Raw genomic sequence first — 15,581 nt, 5'->3', positions numbered from 1 at the left:
TGGATTTGGCATTTTGTCTACCTAGCGACTCCTTCCCAAGGATGTGGGAGAGGTAGAAGAGAAGAGTTGGAAGCAACCTTGGAGGTCTTCTAGTCCTACCCCCAGCTCAGACAGAAAACCTTATATATCATTTCAGACAAATGGTTGTCCAATTTCTTCTTAAAAACTTCCAGTGTTGGAGCATTCACAACTTGTGGAGGCACATTGTTCCATTAATTAACCATTCTGTCAGGAAATTTCTTAGTTCTAAGCTGCTTCTCTTCTTGGTTAGTTTCTTGTCCTACCCTCAGGTGCTTTGGAGAATAGCTTGACTCCCTCTTCTTTGTGGCAGCCCCTGAGATATTGGAACACTGCTATAATGTCACCCCTAGTCCTTCTTTTCATTAAACTAGACATACTCAATTCCAGCAACCGTTCTTTATATGTTTTAGTCTCCAGTCCCCTAATCATCTTGGTTGCTCTTCTCTGCACTCTTTCCAGAGTCTCAACATCTCAACCCTCAACTTAAGTGAGGGATAGTATCTTCAAATCTATTTTGTCCCCCCACCCTCTCCTGTTTCTTCTTCCTTTCATCAAAGTCTCTTTAGAGTATCTTAAAAAATAAAGGCCTTACAAACTACAAGACAAAACACAAAATGGAGAAGATATTGAGGAACTGAAAGTTCTGAATAATTACATCAATTATTTACAAAACACTTACCCTGGTCAACTGGAATAAAAATGGTTCTAGCAGAGCAAGAACCCAAATTTACTACACTCTGAGCCGATAGAAGGACATGCCTAATGGACACGTTGATAGCTGATGGATGGAGAGGCCTCAGAGAGGCAGTTTTTTATTATCTCTGGTGATGATCCTGCTTCCCCTTGACCCTCACTGCAGTCCAGAGGAATTAGATGTCAGATCCTTTGCCTGAATTATTCTAAGGATGTGCCCATATGATGGAAGATCAGAATGGTCAACCTGTAAGGTTGGTGGAAAGATTAACTGGGTAATCTGATTCCGACAACAAGGTGGTAGAAGAAAATTCTTCATCCATAATGTATCTAGTAGGAATGGGAATCAGCATGGTCCTTCTTCAGTACTAAAAACCATCTAAGCATCGTTAACCCTTTTTTTCCCTGGTGGGGGGAGAAAGGGAGAAGAGCAACCAGGATGATTAGGGGACTGGAGACTAAAATATATGAAGAATGGTTGCAGGAACTGGGCATGGCTAGTCTAGTGAAGAGAAGGACCAGGGGAGACATGATAGCAGTGTTCCAATATTTGAGGTGCTGCCACAGAGAGGAAGGGGTCAAGCTATTTTCTAAAGCGCCTGTAGGCCAGAAAAGGAATAATGGATGGAAACTGAACAAGGAGAGATTTAACCTGGAAATAAGGAGAAACTTTCTGATAGTGAGAACAATCAACCAATGGAACAGCTTGCCCTCGGAAGTTGTGGGAATGCCATCACTTGAGACTTTCAAGAAGAGATTGGACTGCCATTTGTCAGAAATGGTGTAGGGTCTCCCGCTTGGGCAGTGGGTTGGACTAGATGACCTACAAGGTCCCTTCCAACTCTGATTAGCTGTTATCTGTTATCTTTCGGGGGTTAGTACCCAGTTACAGGAGATGCAATGAATCACAGGAAGCTTCTAAGATCCCCTGAAGAGAATCTTATAATCTTTCTCAGTGTTTGTGTTGCGCTGGGAATGAATTCATTAGTGTTTATGTGATGTTTAATTGCCATTTGTGATGAGGCGTAGTATGGAAAGATGGGTATAGGACTGGAAGTGTGTTTTGACAATGAGATCTAGGAACTGTGGAGTACTGAGTTGTACGCATGTGTGCATGAATGCATGCGGGTAGTGGTGGGATTCAGCCAGTTCGCACCACTTTGGGAGAACCGGTTGTTAAGTTTCTGAGCAGTTTGGCGAACTGGTTGTTGGAAGGAATAATTAGGGCAGAGAACCGGTTGTTAAATTATTTGAATTCCACCGCTGTATGCGGGCACTCCTGATAATTTATTTTAGCATGTTGTAATAGAGTAATTCGATTTCCTATTTTTTGGGGTTTGCAACTTTGTCTTCTTCCCACTATCTTTTTTAAAAATAGTTTCTGAAGGCTTTCCTAACTATTCCACCAACAAGGGAAACTTAATAGCAAAATAAATCAATAAAACAACAATTTCTTGCAATTTTGAGTTGGAAATCACAAGAACCTCTTTGAAAATCTCTCAAAAACAAGTGGAATTTTTAGTGACCCCACCTTTTTGTCCCAGGGGATTATTTGACATGAGTGAATCCTTAAGGTTCTCTCCATTAGAATTGCTAAGAGATTGGAACTTGCTCCTTAACCTTTATTTACCTATATCTTAAGTTTAATCTTATTTTTTTTTGGGGGGGGGCGGAAGGGAGGGAAAATCAGTCACAAGAGAGTTGACATTTAATTACTTGCTTGCTTCCCAGCTTTTTCCATTCTCCGAATTCCCTAATTTTAATCCAACTTCATATAAGTCTCTTCTATGTTTGGTAAGGGAGAAAGTGCCTGTGTTTACTTTATTCTAAGAGTTGCAGATGTTGTACTGTAATAAACATACCAAAAAATAAAATAAATAAAAACAACCTACCGAACCTCTTCATTGGAGATAGAAATGAAAGGCGAGAAGTGCATAACTTTGTAAACAAAAACAGTGTTAAGTCAATTTAAAATCCTGGATACATACAACTTCCTTCTCTTGGGTCAAAAATGATAATGTTGATGCGCGATGCTCTGATTCTGGATGCCTTCAAAGAAGTGGCTGCTTCCTTTGGTTTTGAACTTAACCCTGATTTTCAGACAATGTCCTTAGCTGACTATTTTTGACTTAAAGCAGGATAGTAGAGTAGAAACTCTGCCTTTAAGAATAGTTGGAGCCAACTATTAAGGTTTTAAATATAAACATCAACATTTCTTCCCCGTAGGTGACACTACCTTAGCAGAATTTTTCTGGCCTAGTAGCTAAGTAGGATGAATGGGAACCTTCCAGGAACCAACAAGACTGTAGATTAGATTGGGAAGTTGGAAGAAAACCTCATCCCTTAAGAAGACAAGCGCAAGCCACATCTGTATTCCTGCTAATAAAATTACATGGATGTGTTTATGAAGCCACTCGGACAGTGGTGGCTAACCTTTTTGGGCTCATGTGCCAAAAATTGTGTGCGCACTGGTCCGCACGTGCTCACATGCCAGCACCCAGAAGGCAATGTGCGCCCCCATGTCCCCTGTGCATGTGTGCGCAATCCCCACCGCTGCCCCCTTACCTGCACTGCACCTCACAGCTGATTTTTGGCCAGTTTGAGACCTTTTTCGGCCTCCCAGAGGCTTGAAAAAAGCCTCTGCAGGGTTTGCAGGATGAATAATAGGCCCATTTCATCACTTCCGGTATTACAGGAAGTGATGAAATGGACCTATTTGTCCTGAAAAGCCTGCAGAAGCTTTTTTCAAGCTTCTGGGAGGCCAAAAAAGGCCTCAAACCAGCCGAAAATCAGCTGTGAGGCATGCGCATGCGCAGTGAGGTAAGTTTGCCTGCAGCTCGAATGCCGGCACAAATGGCTCTGTGTGCCACCTGTGGCACATGTGCCATAGGTTCACCACCACAGCACTAAGATGTATGTTTTCAGTTGACAGAGATTTTAATACTTTGAATAGGCTAGGAATAATGAATAGTTAGACAAAGGAAAGTTGTTCTGTACAAATTGGTTTAATGTGGCTCCACCTAGCTGAATCATTCAAAACTCTAGCAGTCAATTTTGAACACGATAAGGGCTTTTGCAGTGTGTTCAAGGTCAGTCCCTTTGTGTATTGGTGCTTCATAACTCTATAAGCTATAGGAGGATTTCTTCCTTAGATGTGGGGGGGAGCTTGAATTGTTAGTTTGATTTATTGTAGCTGTTCAGGATCTCATAGTTTTAGTTTTTGGTTAATGCATTCTCTTTGTCTTTCAGTGATCATTAAAAACAGATAAATCAAACGATAGCACTTTGTGCAAATCTGTCATCTTAAACCTTCACTTTTCTGATTCTATTTCCCATAGTGCCTGTCTAGGATGTATCCACCATTCTTTAACACTCAGCAGAAATGCCAAAAGGGTAGCTTAGATAAATTATGTGTAATGATAGAGGTCAGACAGCACGTGACTGAAGAACATTGTTTATTTTATTTTATTTATTTGATTTGTCAATCGCTTACAAGATAATAGGTATAAGTATATACATAGTTATGAATAGTATATACATAGTTATGAAGTTATAATTGGGGATTGCGTCATTGTGATGATTTTTGTGTAGGCGTATGTTGAGACAAAAGTCAATCATATTGTGGTCACTGTTGGAAAAGGGTTCTTTAGTTTATATTCCGTAAATTAAATTCAAACTATTACAGAAGATGAGATCGAGGCAGTTGTTTAGTCTAGTATTGTTGCTTACTAGTTGTTCCAGTCCCAGATTTGTAATAGCATTGTAGAAGGTTGCGTGTATGGGTTCAGTTGTACATTCGTTTAGGGTCCAGTCAATATGAGGTAGATTGAAGTCACCAAGAAAGATAAAAGCGCGTGGGCAGGATGCTTCCCATGTTAGTAGTGAATTTAGCTTGTTTACATGTTCGATGTCATAATCAGGTGCTCTGTAACATAATAAAAATCAAAATGTGATATTTAAGGATAGTTCACAGATGATTAAGGATAGTTCACAGATGATTAAGGATAGTTCACAAATTGTCTTCTCCTACAACAGCAGAATCTATAGCCGGGCTGCAAAAATCTGCATGCCCACTAGAGAGCAATAAATATTTTCAATCCCTTGCCCTCTTCTCTTTGCTGCCATCTAGTGTTTGCCTGCATTTGCGCAGCTCAAATATTTTTCATCTACCACATTCCTTCAGAGATAACTGTCTGGGACTGGAGGTCAAAGAAGCCAGGTTGGGCCTAAAACCCAAGATAGATGAGCTTACCATTTTCTTTTGCCTCCATCCCAGTTTCTGATATTCCTTTGCCTCCACTCATTGTCTTCCCCTTCCCCAAGAAACAATTAGGCTGGGAAAAATCCAATTTTGTCTAGATCAAAATACTGGTTGGCGTTCATCCTTCCAGGCTAATAGAAATACTGGTGTGACACCTGTGTCCTTTAAAGCTTCCTTCTTATCTGTCATCAAGCTACTTTGGAAGGAATTTGGTGTGATACAATTACTTGTATGAATGTAGCATGCATGATCCCATGAAGACAGATAACTTTTGTACAAATACTCACCCCAAGGTGCTATGATGATTGTAGAAATTGCTATAATAAACTTGGAATAGAACTCTCTGATAACAGCTGTGCAACTAGAATGATGTCTAAACAAGTCTTACTTAATTTACCATTGTTTCTGTTGGAGTCACTGAAACTTGGTTGGTGAAGAACATTTCTTACAAAGTATGATGTTAATTTTTTTATTCACAATTTTCTAGTTGCATCAAAGTTATGTCCACTTGGTCCTCGGGAACCAAGACCAAGTGATATTGTCTGTCAAGGTCTGGCAATTCGACTCCCAAGTATTGAAGTGTATAAGTAACATAATGATTATAAGATCAGGGACCAACAACATTTAGAAATGTGCAACACAAAGATAAAATCAAAGGAATGAGATTAAACATTAAGATATAATACATATATACATACATACATACATACACTTGTGTGCATGCAAATTACTATTAAAACTCTCCCCTCTAATCTTACTTTTGTGTATACTTGCTATCTTAGTATTTAATCTCAACCCTTTGATTTTACTTTTGTGTTGCATATTTTTTTAAAGGTTGCTGGTCCGTTACTAAATATAATATATATATAATAAATATAAAATAAAATGTAACATATACTACTATAATTGATATTCATTAGCAGTACAGATCTAAAGTATTACAACTTACAAAATAAAAGTGCATATCACCTAAAAAAAGATAATTAACACATAATGAACTTGAAGTGGTGAATAAAACAGGTTATCCCTGTGGCCTGTTGTGCCTTATTTTCATCATTGCAACACAGAATTTGGCTACCGGGCAAGTGACGAATTATTTTGAATCTTCTAGGAGCTGATTCACATAGAAATAGTCTGACCTTCCTGAGGATTTACCTATTAGGGTCAAATGTAAGCTGACCTGATATCTCCATGGGATTTGCAGTGTAATAGTATGTAAGAAATGGATTCAATTTTCTTGTCACCACCTAGGCAGGTACGCTTAGTTAATGGGATTTTGGAGTGTCTCCCTTGCTGCAATATGATGCTAAGATATTATGTCTGACTTTGAAAAATGGCATCTTCAGCCTGAGGAAAGTTAGATTTTGTAAGTATTTTGCTGGTTCCCCATTGCCCTTGTTTATCCAATTTCTACCATGTTGAGGCAACTTATTAATTTTGGCCTGGAACTCCATGTTTCTTATTCTTTCTTATTCTTTGAACAATTTGTTTGGCTTGGCCATACCCTACGCTAAATAAAGAATCATGTGGAAAATTAGGAATTGTGTAGAAACCTCTGCTCCATGGCTGTTTCTGGGAAGAAGGTAAATTATTAAAACTAGAGGAGTCAGTCTGAGCAGAAAGAATTGGATTTTCAGCCGGTACTTTATCCTTCTCCTCCATGTTCCTGTGGGAAATGATCAGGCTGAGCGTAAGGCAGGAGTCAAACAAGTCATCAGTCATGAGTCATGGCACGCTCACAAGAGATTTAAGTCCAGCAAACCTTGAATCCCTTTCTATTCTAAACTCCCACTAATTTCCCTTGACTGTTACTAGTTCAGATTCTTGTATAGAGAGATTAAGTTTACAGTAATGTCTGGATCTCCTGATTTGCCTGGTGTTGAGAGTCGCACTTGTGCACCATCAAGGATTTGAGCCAGGGGTTTCAAACTCAAGGCCCACAGGCAGGATCTGGCCTGCAGGGTGTTTAGATCTGGCCCATAGATCCACCCTGGAAACAGGAAAGGACCAGCCTGCAGTGCCTCTGCCAGTGAAAAAGGAGCTTGGGAGGGCTGCATGTTATCCGCCCAAGCTCCATTTTCGGCCGCAATGGCCTCCTGCCACCTGTGCGCCCCCCAGCTCCATTTTCACTGGCAGGAGGCTGTAGCAGATGAAAACAGAGTTCGGGAGCCCATTTTCACTGACAGAGGGTTCGGGCCACCATAGACACCCCTGACACAAGTGACATCAAGCTGGCCACATGCACCCTGGCCATGCCCACACCAGCCCCCCAAGGTCACACACAATCCTCAATGAAATCGAGTTTGACACCCCTGATTTGAGCCAATGTCTTGGCCTCAAAAAGTTTTAATATGTCAGGAATTAATTATCTCCCTCCACCCCACAAGACACCCTGTGCTACTTCTCTGGGTCTCTGCTTAATGACCTGTGAGATCAGTTAACAACTGCAATCTGGAGTGTCAGGATTGTGATTATTGAGAGAAAAGAGTGATGGAGTGTCTCACTTAATGGCTGTCTCACTCAATGACTGAGATTCTGTGGTGCAAATTGAGGGTTATCTGTAATTCAAATGCATTAAGGAAGCAGCACGTTAAACAGAAGGACAAATGTTTGATTTAAAATATTTAGTGTCAACGTATCTGATTTGGACACAAAACCACCAGAATAAGCGCCATAAATAGTAGTGAGAGGAGGCAGGAGCATTAAAAATATAAACCAATATTAGAGGAAATGCCTGTGGTTTTGTGCCAAGATCTTGACCTAGTGGCAATGCCCCTATATGTAGCTTCTTGGGATTTATAGTGCCAATGGTGTAAGTGAAGAGGTGGTAGGCTAGCTGGCATTCCATTTAAGAAGCAGAGCTTTTATCTAGCTAAAATTTCTTTTTATATGTCCATTAAATTTTTACGATCTTTTCACAGCCTCTAAAAAAGCAGTAAAATTAAGATGTCTCGTTCAAAAGGTAGTGAGAATAACAAGGTAGAGAAATAGATGGGTGACAAGGCCCTTATACTTTTGATAGTTTTAAAACATGTAGACTCTGGTGGTTTTTCTTTAAATGCCAGGTGATAACCTATGGCTAATATGAATGATTACTCAGAATGACTGAAGCGTAGGTCGAAGTCAGGGTTTTCTCTTTAGAGACTGATTTGTAAGGAAGTACAAGCCAACTCTAACCTGCCTTTGCATCTGGCTGGTTAAGAATAGATTGGCTTTTGACTTACCAAGGATGTGTATGCTCTCCAAAGAACCTTGGCCATCTTATAAAATAACTTAAGCTTTTGAGATCTGGACAAGGTGAAGTTTTCCTAAATTTGGTCTTACAGCCCTCTTTATGCTTTGCAGGGTATCGTTTGTCAACATTATTCAGCATTAATATGCAAAGTCAAGATTGCTTTGAGCTTTTTTTAATCAATAGTGACTTACTTATTTCCATATCCATGGAATACAAGTCGAACTTTTGGAAAATAATTATTGAAACGTGTGCTATTGTGAACAGATGCCAACCTGACTTCTCAACTGATCAGATTTGTTCCTATTCCCTTTTATAAAGGCAAAAATGAGTTACCCTTGTTTACCTCAATACCCTCATACCTGGTGCAAGAAGATTTTAAGTAGCACTTAAGTGACAAAATGTGATTTTTAAAATATGCCAGAATAGACTTAAGCTAGTGGGGATTTTCCTAATCATTCTGGAGGTACCAATAGAAGGGAATATTTTGGTAACCTGGTTGGGCAATGCAACATCTGCAAGAAAAGAACCGAAACTTGAAAAATACCAAGTGATTAGTTAGATTAGCAGAAGATCCTATCTGTACCCCGTTTACATACTTGGCCTTTTTAAACCCAGTTGCTGTTAATTTTAGTGTTTTAACATACATTAAAGCAGTGGTTAGTAGATTAGCAGAAGATCCCACCTCTACCCAGTTTACATATTTGTCCTTTTTAGATCCAGTTTTCTGTTAATTTTAATGTTTTAACATTTAATGTTCAATGTTTATAATGTTTTTTTTATATTGTTACCGGTATTTTATGACTTAAGCTGCCCAAGTTGCTTGATAATAGAATAAATATAGAGCAGAGCAGAGCAGAGCAGAGCAGAGAACAGAACAAAACAGAACAGAATATAATAATAGCATAGCATAGCATAGCATAGCACAGAACAGAACATAATAGGATAGTATAGCATAGAACAGAACAGAACATAATAATAGGATAGGATAGGATAGCATAGCATAGCATAGCATAGCATAGCATAGCATAGGATAGCATAGAACAGAACAGAACATCATAATAGGATAGCATAGCATAGAATAGAATAGAATAGAACAGAACAGAATATAATAATAGGATAGCATAGCATAGCATAGAATAGAACAGAACAGAACAGAACAGAACAGAACAGAACAGAATAACAGGACAGCATAGCATAGAATAGAACAGAACAGAATATAATAATAGAATAGCATAGCATAGAATAGAATAGAACAGAACAGAATATAATAATAGGATAGCATAGCACAGCATAGAATAGAACAGAACAGAACATAATAATAGGACAGCATAGCATAGAATAGAATAGAATAGAACAGAACAGAATATAATAATAGGATAGCATAGCATAGAATAGAATAGAACAGAACAGAATATAATAATAGGATAGCATAGCATAGCATAGAATAGAACAGAACAGAATATAATAATAGGATAGCATAGCATAACATAGAATAGAACAGAACAGAACAGAATATAATAATAGGATAGCATAACATAGAATAGAATATAACAGAACAGAACAGTTTTATTTGACTAAGTGTGATTAGACAAACAAGGTCATATGGGTGGCATATAAACTTAACAAATAAAATAATATGTAACATGAAGTCCATTACATTGTCCTACTCATATACTACGAGCCTGTGGCCAAATGTGAAATAAGTAAAGCCTTGAAACTTGCTTTCTCCTTATTGCCTTAATTTATGTGTCAGCCTCTAGTGAGAGACGCCCATTTTGGAAAAATCAAATCAGATGTATGACAAATATGTTCAAACAACACAGCCAAATAGTGGCGAATATACCTTGCAGGGTTAAAGGATCAGTATCAGCCCTTTAAAAATGCACTGGTTATTTTCATTTCAGTCTGTTTTCTGACAAAAAATGCTCTTTGAGGAGTAATGAAGAAGACAGGGGCTGTAGGGCTGTGCGTGGTTATCATTTAGGCCTTGTGATTTTAAATGCTTGTTCAGCCATGAAATGCACTGGGTGGCTTCAGGCCAGCCATTGTCTCTTCAAATAATTCCTGTTGCATAGTGATTGCTGTAGGACCTTTTTCAATTTTGCTTTTTTTCCTAGTACTTGTAACATGGCGAGAGAAACGAATCTTGCAAGTTTACCAGACGGATAGCCTAGGGAACAAAGCTGTTGCAGCAGGCCTGTTAAACTCCTGGCCCGTGGGCCGGATGTGTCACGTGCTGGGCCTGCCCATGCCTGGTTTAGCAAAGGAGGAAAAAAGTCCCGATATGTCATGTGACACCGCTGTGATATCATGAGTTTGACACCGCTGTGTTACAGAATCTGGTTATTCCTGCTAGAAATACTTTGCAACCTCCTTCCAGAGGGGAGCAACAGAAACAGACCATGAAGTGCGTGCATGGGGTCTCTAACCATGCTTTGAGTTCTAAGCACATAGCGCTTATAAGCGGTATTCTGAATAATGGGAAGCGAACTTCCATCCATATTGCTCCTAGGGCACCTCTCCATTGTTTGGCAAACATACAACAGACACTTGATCCCTATTTACAACAAATAACCTGTGAAGATGCTCACAAACATGTCTACTTATCTTGAGGCGCAACTAACTATAAATTCTGCAACACCCTTGCCCTGTTTCCCTGGAGAACGGAGGGTGTTATAGATGTCTTTTTTTCAGATTAAAAGTATATAAAATTTTATTACCTATTATATGAACACATTTAGTCTTTGCAATGGTGAGAGGATCTCAAATTCCAGGCGAAGGGAATTGGTCAAGCTAGAAGTCAACACAATCCCAAGGCTTTTCCTTTTTATTTCCTTGGCAACAGTAACCATGGTTACCAGCATCTGTTTGAAGATGTAAGGGGCAAGCCAGTTCAATAGCAGCAACCAAGCCCATGAATTAATATAATTATTTTATAGTGTGTTGTTTTTAATTAACAAAAATGTTTGGGACCAATCTGATTTTTAAAAAGATGAGATGAAATTAAGCGAGGACCAAGTTTTGGATGGAAAACTACAAATTAGCAGAGAAGCCCTCTCCTTACAGTCATTCCTTTACCAACCTTTTGAAGTTACAAGAGTACTTGAATGCCCTCATGCTTATGGCCACTGCAGGTCAAAATTCAGCTGCTTGGCAACCAGCATGTCTTCACAACAATTGCTGTTGATTATCAAGATGACTCCTTGCTAAGACGATTCATTTTTAAGAACTCCAGTGATGTGCTTAACAACCATTTGAAAAGTTGTAACAAAAAAGGGCATAAAATCGGGTACGACTCCCTTAGCAATCACCTTACTTAGCAATAGAAATTATAGAATAGAATAACAGAGTTGGAAGGGACCTTGGAGGTCTTCTAGTTCAATCCCCTGCTTAGGCAGGAAACCCTACAGCACTTCAGACAGATGGTTGTCCAACCTCTTCTTTAAAACTTCCAGTATTGGCGCATTTACAATTTCTGGAGGCAAGTTGTTCCATTGATTAATTGTCCTCGTTGTCAGAAAATTTCTCCTTAGTTCTAGGTTGCTTCTCTCCTTGATGAGTTTCCATCTGTTGCTTCTTGTCCTGCATTCAGGTGCTTTGGAGAATAGCTTGACTCCCTCTTCTTTGGGGCAGCCCCTGAGATATTGGAAGACTACTATCGTGTCACTCCCCTAGTCCTTCTTTTCGTCAAACTAGACCTACCCAGTTCCAGCAACCGTTCTTGATATGTTTTAGCCTCCAGTCTCCTAATCATCTTGGTTGCTCTTGTCTGCGCTCTTTCTCGAGTCTCAACATCTTTCTTACATCGTGGTGACCAAAACTGAATGCAGGATTCCAAGTGTGGCCTTACTAAGGCATTATAAAGTGGTATTAACAACTCTCGTGATCTTGATTCTATCCCTCTGTTCATTGGTGGGATTCAAATATTTTTACCACCGATTCGGTGGGTGTGGCTTGGTGGGTGCGCTTTGCATGCGTGCACACGCTTTGCGTTCACACATGCACCAAACTCACAGGCGCAGAGGCATTTGCGCAGGCGCAAGGGTGTTCTAACTCGCCTCCTGCAAGCCTGCACGATCCCGGTTGCTTCAGCAGCTGCCGCGCAGCACTCTTCTGTGCCATGCAAAGCAGCTGCACTTCAAATTCAGAGGATAAAGGTGAGTATGGGAGCCCAGGTGGGCAGGCGGGCCCAATAGCAGAGTGGCGGAGAGAACTGGTTTGGTCTCCGCTGCTCATCACCGCTTCCGGCTTGGCAGAACCGGGCAGAACCGGTAGAATACCACCACTGCCTCTGTTTATGCAGCCTAGAACAGTGTTGGCTTTTTTGGGCAGCTGCTGCACACTGCTGGCTCATATTGAAATGATTGATCCACTAGGACTCCGAGATCCCTCTCACAGTTACTACTATTGAGCGAGGCACCACCTATACTGTACCTGTGCATTTGGGGGGGTTTTTTGTTGCCTAAATGTAGAACCTTACTTTTTTCACCATTCCATTTTGTCCCAACCGTGGACTATCTATTCATGTAACCCTCAACATACAGTCACAATGGAGCCCAACATTTCTGTTGCTAACCAAGGCGGTTCTTAAGTGAGATTTGCCCCAGGCTATGACCTTTGTGCTGCAGTTGTTAAGCGAATCGCCACAGCTTGTGAAGGGAACCACGCGGTCGTTAAGTGAATCTGATTTCCCCCATTGAGTTCGCTTGTCGGAAGCCGGCTGGGAAGGTTACTAAATGGTGATCACGTGACCCTGGGACGATGCAACAGACATAAGTACATGCCAGTTGCCAAGTGGCTGAATTTTGATCACGTGACCATGGGGATGTCGCATTTAGCCCTAAGTGGGTAAAATGGTCATAAGTCGCTTTTTCAGTGGCATTGTAACTTCAGTCCCTAAATGGATGGTTTTAAGCCGAGGACTAGCTGTACTTGATTTCCAATTATAACTCATGATTGAACCCCTGGTTGATGAAGAACGCAAGAAATGGGCTTCTTCATCTTGCATGCTTGCAATCTACTTGCACTTAAGGGTGCTACATAACCTCCTAAAATTGCTTCAAAGGCTAAAGTGTGGCTCACAGTAAGCTGTCTCTGCTTCTCCTCCTCCTCCTCCTCCTTTTGGAGAAAGATTTTCTAGAAGAAAAAAAGGCTACCGAGATCTTAAGCCTTTTCCTTTGCTTTATATTCTTCCTCTTGAATGGACAATTTAGTGTCTCAGCTGATGTGACCCCCTTTTTAGTTCAGTCCAATTTTCTCCTCCATCCATCCATGAGGTCAAAACCTAGAGAGGAGCTATGGAAGAAAGAAAGAAAGAAAGAAAGAAAGAAAGAAAGAAAGAAAGAAAGAGAGAGAGAGAGAGAGAGAGAGAGAGAGAGAGAGAGAAAGAAAGAAAGAAAGAAAGAAAGAAAGAAAGAAAGAAAGAAAGAAAGAAAAGAAAGAAAGAAAGAAAGAAAGAAAGAAAGAAAGAAAGAAAGAAAGAGAAAGAACAAGTGCATCATTTTGGATGAGATTTCACATTTTTTTTCTTTTGTCTGGCTCTTTTGTTCCACCCCTTCTCCCCTACTGCCCTGTGACTTGCTCTCTCTGCTGTCTCACTCATTAATAAATGCTAGCTATAGTTCTAACAGTGCGTGGGAACCATCAGCTATCAGACTTCACGGGATCGATCCCAAGTTTTCGTCTGTCTGGGCCTGGCTTGCATGCTTCACTCTTTAGATGAGCAAAAGGAACTCTCTGACTGGGTTTTCAAGGGCTGGGTTAGATCTGGTTGAGGCACAGATTAGATTAGATTAGATTAGATTAGATTAGATTAGATTAGATTAGGTTAGATTAGATTAGATGCTCAAAGAATTGGCATAGTCTTCAGTATACCTTCTCAGCTTGCAAATAAATTCCACATGAATGAGATACATTTGCAAATAGCAAGGATCTGAGCCTTTAAGATTCTATAGGAAATTGCCAGCACTTTGAATTGGACCCAGAAGCAAACCAGCAGCTAGTACAGCTTACACAATATTTGTGCTATTCTGCTATAACAGCTTCTTCCTGTGAAGAGATGTACTTTGCATCAGCTGTAACATCCAAGCAACCTTCAAGTCCCAGATAGAGCAAATTATAGTAGACCAATGCAAGATGATAACTGCATGAGTCATTGTGGTCAGATAATAGATAATCAGGGTTAGAAGGGACCTTGTAGGTCATCTAGGCCAACCCTCTGCTCAAGCAGGAGACCCTACACCATTTCTGACAAATGGCAGTCCAATCTCTTCTTGAAAGCCTCCAGTGAGGAAGGTCTCACAACTTCTGAAGGCAATTTCTGTTCCATTGGTTGATTGTTCTCACTGTCGGAAAATTTCTCCTTATTTCCAGGTTGAATCTGTCCTTGTTCAGTTTCCACCCACTATTCCTTGTCTGGCCTTCAGGCGCTTTAGAAAATACCTTGACCCCTTCCTCCCTATTGCAGCCCCTCAAATATTGGAAAACTGCTATCCTGTCTCCCCTGGTCCTTCTCTTCACTAGACTAGCCATGCCCAGTTCCTGTAACCGTTCTTCATATGTTTTAGTCTCCAGTCCCCTAATCATCCTGGTTGCTCTCCAAAACTGAATGCAGTATTCTAGGTGTGGTCTTACTAAGGCTTTATAAAGCAGTATTAGTACCTCACTTGGTCCTGATTGTATCCCTCTGTTAATGCAACTTAGGATTCTGTTGGGTTTTTTGATTGCCTCCACACACTGCACAAATCATGCTTGGTTCACGTTTGCGGAGCTTTTCATTTCTTAACTATTTTGGCACCCAAGTTAAAACTGAGTTCAAAACTTTTGTTTTATGTCCCCAATTTAACTTATTCCGTTGATCTCTCTATGTTTTAATTCACAGCCACCTCCACAGATCTATGACAAGCAGTTGGATGAAAGAGAACACACAATCGAAGAGTGGAAAGGTAATTATTTTTAACCTATACAAGGTATAGGATCTGATTCTGCCCTTGATATCTGTCCTTGACTCTTGGCTTCTCCACCTCCTGGTGCCTCCTGCACTGCATGGGGATTGAGTATGCACTCGGAGCATGTTCAGTAATTCTTGAGAATTTTGAGAATGTGTTTGAATATTAGTTACTCGGGTTGGCAGTTAGGTTGTTGGTTTGAGCTCCGAACTTGGCAATTGTTTTTTTTTTTTTTTTTAGCCTTTTCTACTTTCATTTGGGACATTTAGGAAGATACAATGAGTTGGCCTAATGTCTTCGCAGAAGAAACACGTGACCACAAGAAAGCTGTAATGCCATAATCTGAACCAGTCCTACCATTGGGCATAGTTGATCATAGATTCAGGCATCAGATGCTGAATGATAGCAGCAATGACTTCACACT

The 15,581-nt window shown here is 40.2% G+C and overlaps 1 protein-coding gene across 5 annotated transcripts in view; it reads left to right on the top strand.

Annotated features, from left to right (window-relative positions):
• MAPK10 (mitogen-activated protein kinase 10) overlaps positions 1-15,581 on the top strand; it is a 223,529-nt gene that overhangs the window by 195,432 nt on the left and 12,516 nt on the right. For all 5 annotated transcript variants that reach the window (XM_087962831.1, XM_087962830.1, XM_087962833.1 and 2 more), the window contains exon 12: positions 15,091-15,154. In XM_087962831.1, coding sequence (XP_087818957.1) covers positions 15,091-15,154 — 64 coding nt within the window. The remainder of the gene's footprint in view (positions 1-15,090; positions 15,155-15,581) is intronic.

Source organism: Notechis scutatus, chromosome 4 (assembly GCF_049901735.1).
Source record: "Notechis scutatus isolate UNSWTSFEM ecotype Mainland chromosome 4, rNotScu1.2, whole genome shotgun sequence".
NCBI lineage: Eukaryota > Metazoa > Chordata > Lepidosauria > Squamata > Elapidae > Notechis > Notechis scutatus.
This window is presented reverse-complemented; position numbering and strand designations above follow the sequence as displayed.